The sequence below is a fragment of the Corticium candelabrum genome, chromosome 1 (assembly GCF_963422355.1).
Source record: "Corticium candelabrum chromosome 1, ooCorCand1.1, whole genome shotgun sequence".
In the NCBI taxonomy this organism is placed as follows: Eukaryota; Metazoa; Porifera; class Homoscleromorpha; order Homosclerophorida; family Plakinidae; genus Corticium; species Corticium candelabrum.
The window spans coordinates 3,711,846-3,732,565 of record NC_085085.1 but is presented as its reverse complement, the minus strand read 5'-3'; the positions used below and the strand labels follow the sequence as shown (position 1 = coordinate 3,732,565).

Here is a 20,720-nt window from a genome sequence, read left to right as displayed (position 1 = left end):
ACACACACAGCCTACTGCTCTTTAGTAAGAGTTGATGCCCACATGAGTGCAAAATGGTAATATAAACAGTACAGTACAGTACACCCTTGATTATCTGGACAAATTCTGTGTGTGTGTCCCCCTCCCCGACTATTTGTGTTCCTGGATAAAGGCAATATAATATATTTCACTTTGTACTAATACACTGTAGGTGTACAACGTCTCACAAATGAGCAAATACATAACAGAGAACATAGCAATCTAATAAACAGGAAACTGTTGATGACTCTTCTAGAGACACGAATGTACAGTAACTGTGGAAACAGAGTGCGGTCTCAGGAAATTAGTTGATATTTATCAATTATTGATGATACGGACACTCGATTATCTGGACTTGTAACGTCTCCGGAATAGTCCGGATTATTGAGGGTATACTGTATGCCCAATGTACCTTCTCCAATAAAAACACCAAACTAAATTCCTGCCAATATATATATATATATATATATATATATATATATATATATATACACGGCAACAGTTTGTTTTCATTTCAAAGGCCACTTTGTGTTAATAGAATATCTCACTCAGTCAGTCAAAAATCTTGTAGAAATTGTTTACTCCACCAACACTGTAATACAATAAGCATCTTGGTGTTTAGACTAAAATATATTATTTACACTAAAATATATTATTTACACTAAAATATTATTTAGATTAAAATAGAGTATTTGAATAAAACAATTCTTAGAACAACTAAAACAATGGCCGAATATCGCACTCAAATTATGTTACTGATGCGTTCTACTTTCCTGGCACATATCACCACCGAATCCCATCTCGCATCGACACGACCACATCCGACCAGTTTCCACTCTTCTATCCCTAACACACTGACCACGACTTGAGCACTCATTGTTGTATTTCAACCAGTAGGCCTTGTACAATCCATCCTCAAGCCAAGGTTTCCCTACCACAACAACTTAATAACAACAACAATAATAAGTTTCAGTATTTATTTGGTCACCGACTCACGTGTTATACAGTAGGCAGAGCGAGTCGTTGAGCTAATTTAATCAGTTGTACGTATGTCACGTGACCAACTGCACTACTGTACATGTACCCTAGTGTTTCATGCCTCTAGTAATAATTAATTAAATCATGTTAGTTAGACTATGCACATACTATGAAGTAGTACAGTCATACCAGTAGCCTATGCTCGACCCAACTGACTGCTACAAAAATGATCAACTACAATGTCAGACAGCAACACAATCTTTATATTTTCTGTTACAGCTCTAGCTACCAACCGTTGACATCTTGCGAGAACCATAAAACATAATAATTCAATTAATCTTCACATGGTAGTGTATGTTACAGTACTGCTTGTGGCAAAAATTGTGGATGTCTCTAACTATCGAGCCTCCATCATCTATCTATAAATCCACAGGTTTTAGTGTTCATGCTGTTGAGAACACGTCACGTATGAAATCAACATGCAAAGTAGACTTGTTGCATGTAACACTGTCGTTACAGACTGACTGGTTATTACAATATAATATAAAAATATAATAAATAAATAAACAAACAAATAAAAACAAAAAACAAAAATACAAACAAATAAATAAAAAACAAATAAATAGACCAATAAATAAATGAATAAACAAATCAACAAACAAACAAATCAACAAACAAATAAACAAGCAAACAAACAACCAAATAAACAAACAAGTAAATAAATAAATAAATACACAAAAAACAAATAAAAAACAATCAAACAAATAAATAAACAAATAAATAAGGAAATAAATAAATAAATAAACAAATAGACAAACAAAATATAAACAAATAAGTAAATAAGCAAATAAATAAACTAAATAAAAACATTAATTAATTAATGTCATCCATCTCCCAGAACTTGAGAAACACGCACAAAGTATCATTATGATACATTCTAAGATTTAACTGTACATCAAAGATTATGCATTACGTATTGTAACCTACTTCTTCCACTCCAGTGAAGCAATGCAGCACGAGACAATTCATCTTGCCTAAGCATCGTGTTGTAACCCAAACCTAAAAACACCATTCACTGACTCGGACACAGATGTACAGATGATGACATACTGTATACAAACAAAGTAACCATTTTCACTTGCCTTGAAAATTCCACTCTGTTGGCAGTTTGTCCCATCGATTGTATAACGTCAGTAAGAGAAGAGGTTGAGTACCATATGCCCATAAATGATGTTCCGAATTCTTACAATAAAATTCAGAAAATGTATAAAAAATCGTTTCCCTATGCAAACCATTCGAATTCGTATATACCTTTTTCATCCAGAACCGAATGTCATCCAGTATTTTGTTTTCTTCCCACAATGCGAGATCGACAGCATAAACACCGGCATTGAAAGTTGGATCCGCATCACGAAAAATGTATCCATACCTGCATCAGTCATACAGCTGTTGCAAAGTTGAAATGATTGACAAACTGTCTATCTTGCTAACTATTGTAATCAATAAATTTTCTTAACTACAAATGTTTGTAAACTGCCACCAACTCTATTTCGTAAAAAATTAATGTTTGTAAAATTCCCTCATGCATCTTGAACATGTGTGTGGAAGACGAGGCTCAATTAACATCTGGATAGGTCTACCTACTTCATTCTCAATATAATGTCTAATTTCTTGGCTTGCAAAAGAAAATTTGTTGACAGGACACTACCTGAGCCGAGAAAGCCGTTTCTACCCAAACCCAAACAATGAAAACGATCATTCAGACAGCATTGTATGTGCATTCGTATGGAAATTTGAGCTACCTAACGTGCATGGATATTTAGACTACATATTGTGCATGGATATTGGGCTACAAAAGTTAGTAAACAAATAAAATTAGTAAGCAAATAAAGTTAGTAAATTCTTTGCCATTTGCCAAATGTACAAATTATTAAATAGCTTACAAAAATTTATTGATTTACAGTATTAACCATGCCATTCTCTACCTTTCTGTGAAGATCTTCTTTACCCATTTCCCAAAAAACTGTCCATAGGACGGTGTGCTCCTGTGTCACAGTTACTACTTACTTAGGTATAAGCACAATTGGAAATGTACAGAAGCTGGTCGTCAACACGGTAAGTTACTATGTTGACTACCAGCTTCTATACATTTCCAATTGTGATTACCTCTCGACGGCTGCAAACGCAGCACTAGACTTGATCACAACGTTCCATAACAATTGAATGTCTTTCTGAATTACCGTGTCGACGTCGATGTACAACGCTTGTTTCAATCGAGGAAATAGCCTAAAAAATACAACGCAATAGACTAGAAATACACTTTAGAAGAACGAAAGAAAGTAGCAAGACCTGTGAAAATAGAAGCGAGCAAAGTTAGCCATGCTTGCTAGATTGCCAACGACTTTAGGGTTTGAGTTAACGGTGATTTTCTCCTGAGGGATCTCCAGATCGTCCAGCAACCGAATGTCTAGCTAGATAGACAATAAACCTGTTCAGAAAACAACTGAGAACTCTACCTGCATTGAAGTATTAGTCTTTAGACTACATGCAGGTATGTCAGTCTATAATGTATATGTAGTCTGTACTCTCTAGCCCATAGCAAGGAACAATATCAAGTGCGTGTGTGTGTGTGTGTGTGTGTGTGTGTGTGTGTGTGTGTGTGTGTGTGTGTGTGTGTGTGTGTGTGTCTGTGCATGTAGCACGATACCATAGCTACTACGTATAGAACACCACTCTTACACTGTAACATTTACATTTCATTGTCTGCTCATATCTACGCGTCTACCTGCTAGTTATGCAGTTTGCCAGTTTGCATCCCTGTCTGTCTGTCATCCTTCCATACCCATGGTAAACAATGAGAAACAGACTCCTAATTATGATCTATTTTCATACCACAACACAGTGTACCTCCAAAACATTCACTGGAAAAGATAAATTGTAACACTTAATATTTATGACAACTAAAACATTGACGTCTGTCGGTCCATACATAAACAAGGCAAACAGAGACATTTCCACACAAGTGTTAATGATATGGACGTTGATGACATAAAAACTAATTCGGAGAAAATGTAAAATACTTCTTGACATTCAGATGTCACTATGATATCATAAACCAGAAATTTGTGCAACACCAAAATCGTGTGAATTTGCCACAAACAAGCGTTTCAAACATTCTATGCAGTTGTAATTTGTGAGATATCAAGATAGCTCGAATATCTACTCTAGTATATTGATAACAGTTCCATACTGACCACCCAATAACCATAACCACCACAACAACAACTACAACAAGAAAAAAAGCCTCTATGCATAAACGTTTGCTGCCTGTTCAACTTCATTCTGGGATGATAGAGTACAGATCTATGGGAAAATGGAGAGAGAAACATGAAGTGAATAAGCACGTGCATGTCGATGTACAGTGCACATTCAATTTGTGCAATGATATTTTGGTCGCACAATTTGCATACTTACACATCAACAAGAGCAACCTTTTTTGGTTCCATAACTGTGTAGCACTTACACTTGGCCAAATGCCTAGTGTTATAAATCATCACACGAATTTCTCTTTACGGTAATCCCTTGATAACGCAAGGTACCCAAGCATCAGCATGCTTGAAATGCAATCTTTGCATGTGTAGGCAGCACGCATTTCTACTCATCCCATAGAGTGATTTACAAAATGTTTACAAGACAATTAAACAAAGTGTTCCATGAGTCATACGTGGTCGATAATAAACATTAAATTTGACAATTTGTATGCAATGCAGTGTTCTAACCAGGATTTTTTGCCAACCGTCAATATGACATCCTCAAATTTAATGACGTCACACCAATGACGTCATCAAATGTTTGATGTTGACATAGTTGGTAATGACATCATACTATCTATTACTGTATCTATTCCCTAGCTGTACTAGAGTTTGATGCATGTATATGGACGGTACTGGTGGTACTGTTGAGAACACTGCAATGTATTGTATGTATACTATCATATGTCTACAGTGTATATACCTATTTCATCTGTTAATTAATTGACTGCATTCTCTATGCAAATAGTTTACAGTATGTACAATGTAGCAAAGACTGCCATAACTTACCTGATCCTTCAAATGAATTCCACTGCAGCCCAAAAACTGCCTCAAACTCTCTGCCGTTTCACCAACTACCACAACATGAAACCGAATGATACTCGGTGACATACAGTTTGCCAGCATCGACCTCACGACCACAGCAAGCCCTGCAACCCAGCAAAATCGCACACCAGTTAAGCAACAACTAAATAGTCACTGAACCTTTCCAATGTTCAACATCTGCAGAGAGAATAACGTGAATGTATCCATCTTGTGACGTTCTCGCTTTGTTAGACTCGACGTGTCCGTCTTGTGTCTGTTCTTCGACTGGCACGCACATGTGTTTCAGATCTTTCACGATCATACGCAGACCTGCGTCGCACACACAGCTATAATTGGCTGCTCCAAGTCTCTGACATCGCGAAAGCTCAGGACATTCCATTTCATCCATAGCGCAGTAATCCAAATCTACCACAAAATGAGCATTCGTCAAAATGTTTGTAAAGCCTTTCCATGTCTTGCATCACAACTTATTGTCTATGCATTTCAAAAAGTCAATAATATGCTATAAACTAGGTTAGGTATTACGGTCAGCACCACTTACATGTGTGGGTTATAAAGTGATGGCAATTCGTAGAAGTCTGATGTCATACTATTAAAAATTTTACGCACTCCTACAATTTCATTGTTTTTAAAACATATGTATCTAGCACACATACACACAATGGTTCCTCATTTATTATTCTTGTTATGTATAAATTTAATAATCTGATGGAGACTGCCATTGCAAACGTCACTGAGTTCACCATCAGCTGTGTGCATCCTCACTTCAAAAATTGATAATTATAGTTATTCATTCATTCATTCATTCACATATATTTGAGAGATATTGCCATCACAACAGATATATGTCTACAAGAAACTAACCAGGGCCAAGAGCTCCTATGTCACACTACGATTCAGCTAAACCCGAAAAACCGTCCAGCTGGAATGTTAACAGTTTCCTGGCCACTTGACGTCTTGCACACAATGCTGAGGATCTTGTTGTGGATCATCTCTGCGTTTTCTTTCTGGAGACAGACAGCTAACCGAATGGACCAATCCCTCTTAAAGTGGCTGGAAGAAACGTTTGAGACAGATGGTGGCAGCAATGAAGCTTCCTTTAGTGTCTCTTCAGCTCCTTCCCCCATCTTGCGTAGGCCTCATCTTCGTTCATTCATTTATTTATTTAGTCATTAACTTATTATTTATGTAGTGTGTCTTAGAATGTATTAGCCACTTGTTTTAAGCCATTTCTCAATTAAAAAACTAAGTGAGAGCTATACTGATTGCCAATTGTTCTACATATTGAACTTCTCTGGTGTGTACATTAAAAATTTCCATACATTAAATGTTTCACAATATATACATGTACAACGAAGTCAGTTTATCTACGACTACATATGCAATATCTTAAGATTAGAAGTAAAAAGTCACTGCAAGACTTCATTATGACACCCAAAATCCTGCTAGCCATGGGCAAGTATAATCAGATGCTGGGCAATTGCTAGAATACTAGAAGTAGAGTACGCCATACAGCACTGAAATCACTATGACAGTAGTGGTGGAGCTGAGGGAGGAGGGGGGTTTGAGGGGCTGGAACACCCCAACTTTGAGCAAACCTCTAGTTTGTAAGCAAACAGTACTTTTGTAGTTCATGTGCTCCAATGTCTTTTCATGCCCCACCCGCCAAACGTGCGTGTCGCTCTACCACCCCTGTATGAGGTTCGTTTCAAGCAGGTAATAACCCAGTTATTAAATGTTGGTCAAGAAAAGTCTGTTTATATATGTATAATCAGAAGGGAACAGATATACGTCCAGATTACTAAATATCCATACTATTTGAATTCATACGAGATGATCTTGTCCATCATAGTAAGCACTACTAGCATTTGGTTACAGATTACATCTACAAAAACGCTCATGACGTGTTGATACAGCAAAGCTGTCTAACAGCCAAACTACAAGCAACCATAGTATCTGTCTCATCGAGCTTCCCTCCCACAGAGTAGAAAACTTGCTGATCAGTCTAGCTCATTTAAAAAGTTAGATTATAATAACATTAGCTCATGTTCTAACTCTAGCACTAACAGCTAAGCAACAGTAAAGCGTTCAGACTAATGACTTCACTTTTTAAAGCCTTTGAAAACTTTGAAAACGCTACCTCCGCCTCATTTTCGATATCAAGTGACTGATGACTGATGTGTATTGTGGCTTCTTTGCTTGCGGAAAGCATTAATACAGCGACGCAAGGTGAGCGAGAACAAAGACAAGTGAGGAGTGCTAGATGTTCTGACTACACGCGTAGCATACGTGGAGGTAATGCCAACTATTTCTAATTGGATTCAATCGATTGCGATCGAAACCACCTCGCAATGTGGATTGGATATCGCGATCCAGTTGCAAGTGGACAGGCCTTAAGTCTACATTCCCAATTGATAAGACCAGGCCAAGTAAATTATTTGATGCCCGGACATTTGGACATGAAACCTGGACCAACCGATCGAAATAAAAAGCAATGATCATGTGACATTTTAGACATGTGCAGTTTTCATTGCACTGCATACAAACATGAGATAAAAATGAGCACTAAAATGAAAGACGCCGATACCAAGCAGAACGTGAAAACAGTCACTGAGCGACATGCACTGTTAACACTTAAGGAGTCATTGACCATAGTTGTAGGATGTATGCACTAGTACCAATATCATTGAGCATGTGTACATCAAATCTTATTTCTATTTCGGTCAAGCTCAATATTGGATGGACAAATCCGAGCATCAAGAAATTTAATTAGTCTAGCCTAACATTAAAAATGTTAACACACAATAAATAATACATCTAATTAAAATTATCACACAGCAAGGACACGTAATAAATATCATACCCAAAACATAAAAACCATGACCAGGAGAATCAGTCCATCGCATCCATCTGCTACTCCATTGGACAAACGACTTCAGAATGCCATTTGTATTAAAGGCTACATAGCATGTAAAGAGATCAAACATATAAACAAGAACCAACAAGACAACACCACAAATTCCAATTTTACCGAGGCAACGGCGAGTACTCAAGCAAGCGATACGGAGACTTTGTGCATTCTGTTTGAGATGCTCGGCTACGATGTAATCTCCACCCGGAGAATCCATGCCCTAGTAACACAATTCACTATGAGAAATTCTGACTAGGTATGTTTATATGTGCCTGTTAAGCCTAACAAAGCATATTCTAACTACAAACTTGCAGCATACTGCTCATATTATCAGACAACACCAAACCCAGTCCAGTGCAGAAATAATAAGTTTGGATCGTTATACATGCATGCACTTCACAACCAAGGCTTTATAAACACCGGGGTAGTGTCGGCAACAGTATAGTAGTATTCACATAGTCGTTGTGTATAACCTCTTTCTCTTTGAAACCAACTCTACAATTTCTAAAACCTTTACAAACAATTATCCAGTGCGATCTTTATAGACATACCATACTCACTTGGTTATTATTACCCCACCCCAATGGTTGGCCAGAGTCAATGGTCAAGTATGGGTTGAGGTCTTACCCAAAAATTGACAGCAAAAGTTGTTAATTGGCGGAAGTGATTGATTTATTAACTTAAACAGCATGCTGCTACACTAGTAGAGCTTCAAACCACCACTACTACCTAATCTTATATCAATCTGCGTCACCAAACCTTCCAACACACGGTCTACAGGTAGACTTGTACCAGACCCTCTTGCGCCATCGTGCCCAGTTCTCTGGTATTGTTGTGTTATATGGGAACTGGGCACGATGGCGCGAGAGGGTCTGGTATGAGGATAGCTAGTCAGTAGGCATGTGCAAGTTGAACAATGTCAGTATTTCTACAGCAGCAAATCTAGCACAGTCATTGTGGAAAGCGCCAATTAGCATTAAACATTAAACAACTAAAAGGTGTGAAATCTTAGAGAGACTTGGCCAGAGTTGGGGCCGAGGGCAGACTTGAGCCCTGGGGTAATAATATGATAAGTTCCTGTTGAACTTAAGTTTGCTCATCATCTTTCCCCGAATCCCCATCTTTGTGTCACTATAACATACAGTCCCGTGTCACTTATCAGATGTTCACTTATCCGACACGCCGGTTAACTGACAAGTTAAGCTTGTCACATGGGTAATCACGTGTCAGCTGTGTACGTGTAGGTACATGTACATCCATGTGCATGTCAGTTGTTTCTTGAAAGAAGTTTGAGAGTAAGTTCAAGCATTTCTTCTCGTTGTAGTCTACATTCATTTACATCTACATTCAGTATACCTAGCGTGGAAAAATGCCTTCTAATATGAACAATAGTTGAGTTCGTACAGCTTCAGTTATCCAACATTTTCACTTATCCAACAGGGGTCCGGTCCCAAGGGGGTTGGATAAGTAACACGCGACTGTATATGTATGAGTATACTAGTACCTTGTAAATTGTTTATTTATTGCCCCAGCCAACCAATCTTGACTACCCTAATGCTCCTAATGTTCTTTGAGTACATGTAATAATCTTTTCAAAAATTTTGCCTTCGAAAAATAATAGGATAACAGAAAAAGATAATATTTGGCCTCAAGAATAATGGGTTGTTTGCGCGTGCACATGGGACATTGTCAAAAATGGCCGCTAGATGAAAGAGTGCAGCTCAAGATGCATACTAGAAAAGTTTAGAGAATTGAATCAGTTTGAAAAAAGAATAAAATAAACAAATAATTAAATCAAAAATGACACATCAAGACCTTAAAAAATTGTGATTCGTAAAAATTCTAAATAGTTTTTGAGTCTCGAAAAGAAATTGTCTCATAAAACATTAGGAGCAATAGGGCAATTAGTTTTCCTACAACAAAGCAACTGTGCACGCTCCTACAACCGTACTCTACACTTACAGGAAAAAAAACAAAGTTTTTGTTCTGTTTCAGTGTTGTCCAGTCGACACCATTTATCTCATCTGTCTTCTTTTCTTGTTCCTCCAGATTTCGACGTAATCCGTCTGCATCATAACGAGGCATGCAAGTCTTGCCCCAATACCCCTTGTCACAAGTACATCTGAAACGAGCTGCACCTAAGAAGAAAAATACATTACTACAAATCTAAGTTCTGTTATATATTTGGTTGCGTGCGCAATTCATATGTTTGTTACCTTAAAGCAGAATCCTATAATGTGGGCCATAAATAAGTTTCAGTATATATTTGGTCACGTTTTATGGTCACTTATTATGCAGTAGGCAGAGTGAGTTACCGAGTCGATCGTACATCATGTGACCGGCCTGCACTACTGGACCCTAAAATAGCGTTTCACGTCTCACGTAATAAATGACCAAAAACTAGTCTCTTTGGTGCACTACATAGTTTGCAAGCGATTCAAATGCTGTACATTGGAACGAATAAAGTCTACTTCCCTCAAAAACATCTAAATTACTTGTAGATGACGGTCTTTCTATTTTGCAACAAAAACAATGCAGAACACCTACACTACTACAAATACACTAGCAATAAAATAAAAGGCAAGCAATGTGAATGCTACACGTCTGCTGTAGGATGTTTATGCGTTTTGCCAAGCCAGAAGTCTTATTCGTCCCCAATCACAGACCAGGTATGTACTCATTTCTACACTATACATCTGAGTCGAGAGAGACAATTCTGTGTCAGTTTCTCGTGCAAGAGAATTACGCCTACGCTCATCCTAAACTTGAACTGCAACGTTAACTTCCCGGATGTCCACTCACCAAATGTGAATCACTAACAGGCATGCTGTCATGATCAGGGATTTGCTCACCTAGTGCTTTGTGTACATTTGCACTTTGCTCGCAATTCCTGACCATCAACTCAATGCTTCAGACCTTCAGTTGGATTCACAGATCACCAGCCATGATGCAAAGCTGCTGGTGATTTCAAACCTCGGTGATTTGTGTACCCTTGTACTTCACTCGCCATCCTAGTTTAGTATGAAATCATACCACTGGGCTAGATCAACTGTACATAGCCAAAGAACCAAATGCATATACTACGGTACACTACTAGCAGACTACGTGCAACTGTTGACTACAAATTATACATACTGCACCTACAACACAACTGCAACAACTAACTTCTGAATTCAGCGCTAAAACTGTGTCTCTAAATACACAGTGTACACTCAGTATGCCTTATCATCATTATCCAGTTGAGTCACAGTCACCATCCATCTCTTTCATAGTCATCATCTGGTGAGTGTCACTGTAGCGGGATAACCATCTTGTAATTGTAATAATAACATGCACAGACTTTCGTGATTATGAGAAAATAATTTGCAGAACGATTGTGAGTAACTTGGAGGAAGTATGGAACATCGAGCAAAGCACAAGGGTATGTAAACACAAAAATCACTGGGGGGGGGATCACCAGCAACTTTGCATCATGGCCGGTGATCTGTGTACTCGACTTATGGTCTGGAGTATCGAGTTAACAGTCAGGAATTGTGAGCAGAGAACAAGAGTGCATAAAAACCCCATGACTATGCTACTAACACAACACACACACACACACACACACACACACACACACACACACACACACACACACACACACACAACAAGCACATATCCACCAGCAGCTGGCACAAAAACATACGTTGACCTACCGGATGAATGACATGTGCTATGCTTGACACAATCATGTAAATCAGCTTGACACATATCAATATCTAAAACAATTCTTTACATCTCACATTTTCTACACTTTACTGACAAAGGATGTTCTTACCTGCCACATATAAGCCTCCTTCTTGCATTGCAACCCAATGCTTACGTTCAGAAACTTTCTTCTTTAGAAAGCCCTTGGTATTAAACGCCACACACTGGTTAATCTCCCTGCAAAACTTCATCAGCTCCTATCAATACAAGAATCATAATAAAAATATAAGAAAAACACAGCAAAATGCAAACAGCCACGTAAGTTTATGCTCATACATAATAATTGGTTATAACAGCCACTAAACCAAAAGTCAAGCCCTGTATAAATACACCATGATAAATGTCCGAAAAGAGCCCATCCAATAAACAGCCCTAACATGTTTAAATGTTAAAAAATGTGCTTTTTGAATCATTTGTTACAAAAGTGTCCAATTGAACGCCTACCTGAATAAGTGCCTCCCTAAGTTGAACATCTTTTAAGTTTTTAGTGTAACTTGACAAAGTCATGTGTAGCAGACAACATCAAGTTCAGCCTCTAATTGATTCTTAATTAACGAAGAAGCGCTAAAGTGGTAAACCCTCAGTCGCTAGCTCAGGCGACATGTAAAAGCTACTTCACATGCAACAAACCATATGCTCGACTAGACTGCCAAGTGTACTGTACGCTGCTAATTAACACGAAGAGCATGAGAAGGGGGTTGGAAACATAACACTCTCCTTATTAAAACCAATGATAACAATAGACACATGTGCTGCATTCCAATTGCCTGGCTGTCCCTTGGTCCGGCTGTCCACAGCAGTATTACTGTAACCCTAGTGCATGTGCGCCTCGGGTTAGTTATTAGCCTCGAGAGTGCAAACTGTTGCATGAACAGCGTATGTGCAAGCCTTGATCTGAGTCAACATGCATTGTCAGTATACATGCTGCATCTTTGTTGTGCTTACTTCTTGCTAGACATGGTATGTATAAATACAATCATACAATAACCGCCATTGCCTAAATAATAGCCCCTGAGTGGTCATTTGGACATAATTCAAGTTAGATTTTATAAAAAAGTATACGCACCCAAGGCTCTTTTCGGATGTTTACAGTACTACATGTATCTATTAATTACTAATAACATATGACAATGTAGCAGTCATAGACATACTGTAAATCCACAAATTTTCGTATGCATTTTATTTTCGTATTGTTCGTACAACCCTTAAAAGTACTAAATTAAAATGCATACTAAAATTTTTCTTAAATGACAAACTGATATTGCTAATAGCAATTAGCAATGTTGATGATGTACTGCAACACAATATCTAACTAAACAATACACTGGTTTTACCATGACAGAAGACCAAAATGAAGTTCTCTACGTATAACACGTCCAGTTTGCAATGTTATAGTGTCACTCAACTCATACTGTTTGTAAAAGTATTCTGATACTTTGTGATAGTGTGATCTAGCAATTTCTCCAGACGAGTGCATGCCTTTGTCAGTCCACATTCTTCCGCAACTCGGGCAATGGTAAGCCTAGTCTTAGAGTTGTAGACGTGATACTGACCTCTTTTTCTCCACTTAGCTGGCGAGTTATCTCGATCCAGAGCTTCCTCTACACCGTCGTTCGCAGCTATGATGGCGTTTTGATGAATCCCGGATGTCGCTCGATTTGGGTTGAGTAGCCATGATCTATTAGGTAGCGGTACTTGTTCTTTTTATCTTTCGACGTCAGCCACACATGGATACCACTTTGCTTTAGCTTAGAACACATGAATGACGAGCAACACGATGATCACGTGGAATGAAACAGTTATCGTGCTAGCGTGCGCTAAGATTGTCAGTAAAAGCCTGTACCAAAATAAGATGCATACGAAAGGTCTTCTGGTCAAATGTACGAAATTAGATGCATACGAAAATTTGTGGATTTACAGTAACTACATGTATATCATCCCTACAACTGTCAGTTGTAAATGTCATAGCCTGTATTACATTACTTACTGATCTATATAACCCAATGTCCTTATCAATAATCTTGCTGTCAAATGATACCTTCCCAATACTAACAAACAAAAACAAGACATACTTTCTCTTGTTATTGTTCTGTGTCATCTAGACTATATCCCTGCTTTGTGTAGACTTAGCCCCAGTCCTCCTTCTCCCTAGGTTGCTACACTGCGTGTGCTGGCTGTCACATGTCAGCGTGTGCATAGGTCCATGTGGTTTCACATGTGTCGTATTAAAGCATGAAGGAGGACTGGTATCATATCTTGTCACGTGTCACACCATCTGCGTCACATTACTAATGTTTGTGACGTGACGGGATATGATACCAGTCCACCACATAGACCTATACACACGTGACAGCTAGCACATGTGATGTAGCAACCTAGCACAAAGAATACTGGACACGAGTCTAGCTACTGCATCCTATAAATCGGCTCTTACTTTGATATTGTTTTGAAATCCAGAAAGTCGCACTATGTCATAACGTGGCGAATCTCTCCCTGTAAAGTTCGCTCAAAATAATGTGAACAACAAACATATAAACACATCGCTCCACCTGCATGAAAAGTGAACTTTTTCGTGGGCATTTGAGGTAACATCAAATTCACTTTCTTTGCAAACTGATAAAATCTAACAACAAAAACTAGACTCAAGCATATACTCATGTAATACAATTTCTACCTGGTGATAAGAATGTAACTCACTTTTGAAGATTGCTCTTTCGTTGCCGCTGTAGTTGGACATTACGTTTCTTAAGAACCGTTTCCCACTCCCTTTGTATTCGTCTACTTTTCTCTTCACCTAGTCTGTCTGCATATTGTTTCCTTGGGATATCGACTATCACATCATCATGGCTGTTGCCTGCCTCTTTGATACCATGTGATGTCATGGAGCAAAGTCCATAATCTAGGAGTACATCATGAGTGTAAATCTAAGTCCCTGAAACTATGCTGCAAACGTTTACCTTTACGAGAAGCACTCAATTGCTGGTTGGTGAACGAATAATGTGTGATATTGTCTCTATTGCTGTGTCTCTGTAGCACAATCAAAAAGCAGAATAAGATGACGTGACAAACACTGCCAAGCAGTTGATGCTAACTGTGTGATATAGATGCAAGAGATGGCGTTCAATTCTGTTTCTTACCTGCATCTGTTGAAGTTCACTCATTGATATGCGATAAGTGGGTTTAATAATTAAGCTCTCTCCACATAATCTCGATTTCGCTTGCAGAGCGTGAACAACACTTGTAGCAACATCACGTACAGATGTCAACCAAACTCGATATGCCAGAAACGATCTGCATAAATGCATGTACATGTTGATAATAAAAACACAAACAGTAGACAAGCAAATTTGCTTGAATTTTGTCCAAATTATAGTCCCACGTTTATTTGCAAAATTTATAATCTGCAATGTGTGCAATAAATATCAGGTATCAGTATACAGTATCTCACAAAAACTGTCAAAATAATTGAAAAATCAAGACTATCAGCCTATCAAGATTAATGTAATTAGCAAATTATCTTTAGTCAATTAATAGTTGGTTAGCTGTTATTTTTATGTTGTGTTAAATTGTATTGCGTTGTGCATTGAGTTGTGTGTGTAGTGTGAATCCGGCTTTAGCTGCAATTTGCTATTGCATTACAGATGCAATTTTGAAAATATACATGTATAACAGATAGACATACAGTCAGACAGACAAACAGACTTTGTTTTGTTCTTGTTGTTTGCAGTAGTGTTATATTATTTGGAAATGTGACTGTTTCTAGTTTTAGTTGTTTTATGTCCTGGTATATGTTTGTTAGCTTGTCGTCGTTGTAATGTTCAATTATTTGAAGAATATAATACCTTTGACAAACAGACAGATTGAGAGACAGGAAGACAAACAGACAGACAGACAGATAGACAGGAAGACAGACAGAAAAACAAACTGACAGATTGACAGACAGGAAGACAAACAGACACACAGGCAAACGGACATATAGACAGACAGATAGACAGATATATAGACAGACAGACAGACAGATAGACACATGAGCAGGCTACTGTATGCATGCCTCCGCTGTGCATGCACCCTAAGGCATATAATAAATCATAATCCTACAATTTGATTGCTCGTTAACTTCAACTCAAACACAAAACAGTTTCCAGACTTCAACTAAATGAACTGCAGTGGGTGAAATTTTCAGTACAACATGCATGTAAGAAAAAATGTTATCGTGTCTTACTTTTCATGTTGGCTTTTCATAAAATTCTCCACTAGAGACATAATAGCATCATCCTTTGCAAATTCTCTATACGTGTTGACAGCATTCAGAATCACACATGATAATCTTGACGTTTTGCAGTAGATATCGACAAGTTTCCTAATTATACTGCTTTTCAGGTTAATAAAATTCTGACGATATGTGAGTTGAGAGCGACTGTCAGGAGCTTCAATGCTGACCGATGATGTGACAAGAACCATGTGCACATTCTAAAAACAAAACAAAATTTTTAATTTCAAACAATTCTGGGCATCAATTTTTGATACACTAAATTAATTAAAATAATGAGAAGATATTCTCAGCAAAATTTGAAATGAATATCAAAAACTAATATAGCCAAGGCGGTGTAGCTACACACTACTACTGTACTGCTATCACTCGCAGCCATAATCAGCCACACTACCCTAAACTATAACAAGGGAAACAAACTAGCTACACACACACACACACAACAAAAAAACTAAAACTAAACGTTAGAAGCTGCCAGATACTGGTCACGCCCCCCCCCCCCCCCCCCCGGTTAAGAGCTGGGCTCCTGTGCGCTACTCAGGAAACTATGGGTCTGCACTAGCAATCTCCTGGAGCCGGGCCAGGTACTCACAGGAGCACCAGCTTGTGAAGTCAACTGTAGTGTGAGCGCCCAAAGTCTCATCTGGACCCCAGTGGCTGATGTCATGTCACAGCCGATGGACGCTTAGTCCCCCAGTCAAAGACCAGGTACTCATTTATACACCCAAGTTGAGAAAGGCAATTGTGTGTAAGTTCTTGCCCAAGGAAATTACGCCACAGCTCGTCATCACTGTGACTTGAACCTGAAACCCTGCAAGGTCCTGAATGTACACACTATTGGATGACTCTCTAACCAACTGAACTATAATGCATGCACACACACACACACACACACACACACACACACACACACACACACACACACACACAGATGGATATGGATATGCCCTTCGGAAAGTTCTGAAGATAGCACCCCCTGCCTATTTCTAGGTAGAGACCCCAAAAATACTCAGAAAAATGGCCGTGCTGACGAACCCTTGATGCGTGGCCAGAGCATCGAAGGGCACGGACTAGACCTCAAGTCTACACAAATCTGTATATACTGTGTGATGTTCTACCAGCGGTCTAATCCACCCCCAGCCAAAAACCAGGTACTCATTTATACTCCTGAGTCGAGAGAGGCAATTGTGTGTGAATTTCTTGCCCAAGGAAATTACGTCTGTACTCATCTGTGAACCTACGACCTCAACATCCCGGATGTTATCATTCTCCAAAAGCAACCCTCTAACCAACTGAACCACAGATGCCACACTACGCACGCGCGCGCGCACACACACACACACACACACACACACACACACAGCAGATCAACAGACAGACAGACAGACAAACAGACAAACAATCGCTCATCCCTGGAACCACCAGGATCGTTTGTTCAGCACTGCCCAGACCAGCGGGGTACCAGCCTTAAGAAAAAAAGAGAAACAGCTTAGAACTGTACCTGGGTGACATCCTAAACAGATACACCACTAGTGCTGGAACATTTTGGTTACTGGAATCACGAAGGCCAGACGGTTCTCCACAAGAATTGAATATCTGTCAACGTTCAAGAGACAAGGATGGAAAGGTCACTCCATCGAAATCAAGACATATTGGAGATGCCTATTTGCCGTAACATCTCAAAGATGTAATGCTGGTGTATTTAGTAATAAAGAGAAAGCCTGCTAAACTTAGCTACCTTATCAGCTTTGATAGGCTATTAGTACAAATATCAAGTATATGCCAAATAGGTTGAACTTCTAAATATGAGTCATGGGTTGTACACTGAGCTGACATTTTATGTACTTTGCCATTTTGTTCACCAGATGTAGGATTGACGTGCAAGATAATGGATTTGACAAATCGACAAGCAGACGACAGACAGACAGACAAAGACTGACAACATACATACATACAGACATTCACAACATACAGACAGAAAGACATGACACAAAAAGGAAAGATTTCATTTTCAGTTAATCACAAATTTTAAAGATAAAGCAGTCCTTCTCATAGGTATTGTTAAACACTAAGGAACAGACAGACAGACAGACAACAAGTACAATCACACAAATTATACAATCAGCAATTAATAAATTAACAAATGCAGCTCATTCTCACCTTTCCTGCTATCTTCTCAAGATTGTGAGCCAAGCACTCAAACTGTGCAGCCACATCATATCCACCACCTCCTCCAGACAGACTGACCTCATCATCAATCACGTGCACAAAACACGACACTCCGTGCTGCTCCACAAGTTCAGCTACATACCCTTCCTCACAAACGTCGACAGAATGAATTGCTATGCCCAACCGGTAGAGCTCAAATGCACGCGCTGTCTTCGTCCTGTTGTCGCGTCCATGCAGATTGTCCACTCCAATAACGTTGACATTCTTGCGCAGCGCCAAACAACGAGAAACGTGGAATCCCGTCAACGTAGCAGCTCCGAGTACCAGAACCGACCGGCAATTGCGTTTCAGTGTGTCGTCCGATGACGTCACTGTTACCATCTTTTGAATTTCCCGGCTCTTCTCATTGGAGAAACCTGACAACAACGAAGATTACCATAAAACGTTTCAAAAATTTAGAAGTAAGAATATATATACAAGGAAGCAGAATGAGAGAGAGAAGGAAAACGAGAAGAAGCAGCAACAGAGAGATGACGAACCGTCGTGCAAACGTGCGATGTGCCATCAGTCTACTGTACTGCTGCAAAATTCATATGCAGAGTGACAGAGCCTACAACCCGTGTGCAGTACAGTAGCCGCTAGCGTCCAGACCTTACCCTCCTCGCGCTAGAAGTATTGTAGCAAAGACCCGGATAAAAAATCAGTATATGTCTAGCGGCAGGCGTCGGAGCTGGAAGGGCAGAGAGCGCATTGCACCCTCCAACTGTAAGCTCAAAATTAATTTTTGCAAGCAGTTCATGTACTCCGGATCCGTCCTTTCATTCCCCGGCCCCAACTTGCGAGTCTGATCCTATGGACACTGGACAGACACAAACTGTACACGTATACTGTCCAATGTAGATAGATACGAAGTCCACATATGGCAGTATACGATCACGAAACTGTCAACGTACTCTAGTGATCTCTACAAATTACCCGGATACGGTATTTACAAACCGTGATCCAATTTATGTCTAGAATAGTAGAAGTGTACCGCTCTGAATATGTAAGCATGGTTTCGCTGTGTATTGCAAATTTACTAAATTGTACGTACCTACGAAATGAAGCTAAGACCAGTGATGCCATGTACAGATAGTACAGTAGTCTCACGCAGCCAGCGTCTCCCCCTATTGACTTCCGTTGCACATAATACAGGACCTCAATAGAGCGTAGGTTACTCTTCAGCGTAGCCAATTTATTGTGTGTGCTGTATAAAAAGTCGTTTAGCAAGAAGGCGTGTCTTTCTATGAAGATATGTGCTAATTTGCTGCAACCACATGCATGAGAAAATCAGTGGAGTAAAAAGTACAGAGCCCGGTAGTGTGACGAGAGGGAAAGGGTCTGGCTACACGAGACTACTGTAAAATACATCCACATTAGCGTTATAGCCTGCTGCTGTCTGTTGGTAGGTTGAAATATAGATGTCGGTAGGTTGAATACTCCAACATCAACAAAATGTTGTTTCAAACCTGCCGCCACGAAGTTGTTTGCTGCATGCCATGTCCAAGCGAGCTTCATCATCATGGCTGTCGCTTCCATTTAATTAATTATACAGGAAGGTCGTCCAATGTCAGAAAACTTCATTGCTCTTTTATTGTAGTATACAATGACTGGCGATGTCGTGAAACTCAAATTGTCAACAGTGCATGCTATTACAGTCTCACGCATGCATGCACCATACAATACAACAAATGCTGTTGTTACTGCATGCATTGTCTAGAGGTTTGCAAATCAAATCACATCAGTGAACAATTTGAGGCAACTGCGGTTAGTGCTTCGCCTGCCAGTTCGACTAATTCATGTCTCTCGGCTCGTTCTCTTTCTTTTTCCTGTCGTTTACTGCCTTTCTCTATAATGCGTTCCATCATACGCACTACTGCTGTACCCTCTTCCCTTTCTGTTTTTAGCTTCCGCTGCTTTTTCACGAATCCTTAATTGTTCTAGTTCACTAGAAGTTTCTTCCAGCTCAGCCTCCAGTTGTTGTATCTTATCTCTTGCCTCTTGATGTAACTTTCCGTGCTCGGAAATTCTTTCCTTGCTTCACGCAGCGCTGGCGGTTGGAATACTTTTTCACAATTGCTGATCACATGTTTAAGCAAAATTTCTCGTGAATGCTCACGAGCAATTTTGCCGCCGTACTCTAGAGGAGGATTGTCAACATGCAAAAACTACTTAAAGAACACTCTGAGAAGTTGTGTCTTTCTCTTATGAAAACACTTGTTCAGCTTGCTGTAATATAGTAAATTGCAGAGGGAATTGCACTATCAATAGATCAATGTCCAGTCAAGGTGAGTACTCCGAGTTTGAAGGAGGATGTCACAACTGACTTACACATATTCAATAGAGTGATGTGCAACTAATGCAAGTGAGGACGGCGTGTGAAGACGGATCTTGCGCCTGTCCTACAAATGCATTTCAAGCAAACCCATTTGACACGGGCTGCAGATTTCAG

At 39.3% G+C, this 20,720-nt stretch overlaps 1 protein-coding gene across 1 annotated transcript; it reads right to left on the bottom strand.

Annotated features, from left to right (window-relative positions):
- Positions 1–652: 652 nt before the first annotated feature.
- Positions 653–18,850, bottom strand: LOC134178112 (uncharacterized). Its single transcript, XM_062644944.1, has 24 exons — positions 18,707–18,850; positions 18,221–18,645; positions 16,013–16,260; positions 14,928–15,081; positions 14,748–14,817; positions 14,488–14,689; positions 14,340–14,413; positions 14,225–14,283; positions 14,110–14,126; positions 13,778–13,838; positions 11,861–11,987; positions 11,739–11,801; positions 10,006–10,181; positions 8,164–8,263; positions 7,996–8,091; positions 5,292–5,537; positions 5,097–5,236; positions 3,346–3,467; positions 3,163–3,282; positions 2,982–3,041; positions 2,308–2,425; positions 2,139–2,238; positions 1,984–2,055; positions 653–949 (listed from the first exon to the last, which is right to left on the bottom strand). Exons 1-24 carry the CDS (start codon positions 18,792–18,794, stop codon positions 771–773), a joined length of 3,117 nt encoding a protein of 1,038 aa, XP_062500928.1. The 5' UTR covers positions 18,795–18,850; the 3' UTR covers positions 653–770.
- Positions 18,851–20,720: the final 1,870 nt, after the last annotated feature.

Bases quoted from the DNA above. Each gene is read 5' to 3' on its own strand.
- LOC134178112 (XM_062644944.1), bottom strand. From the start codon at position 18,794: ATGGCACATCGCACGTTTGCACGACGGTTCGTCATCTCTCTGTTGCTG. The intron at 3,283-3,345 runs GTCTTGCTACTT...TGTATTTTTTAG, and splicing joins GCTCGCTTCTATTTTCACAG to GCTATTTCCTCGATTGAAAC. The intron at 2,056-2,138 runs GCAAGTGAAAAT...TGGTGTTTTTAG, and splicing joins AACAGAGTGGAATTTTCAAG to GTTTGGGTTACAACACGATG.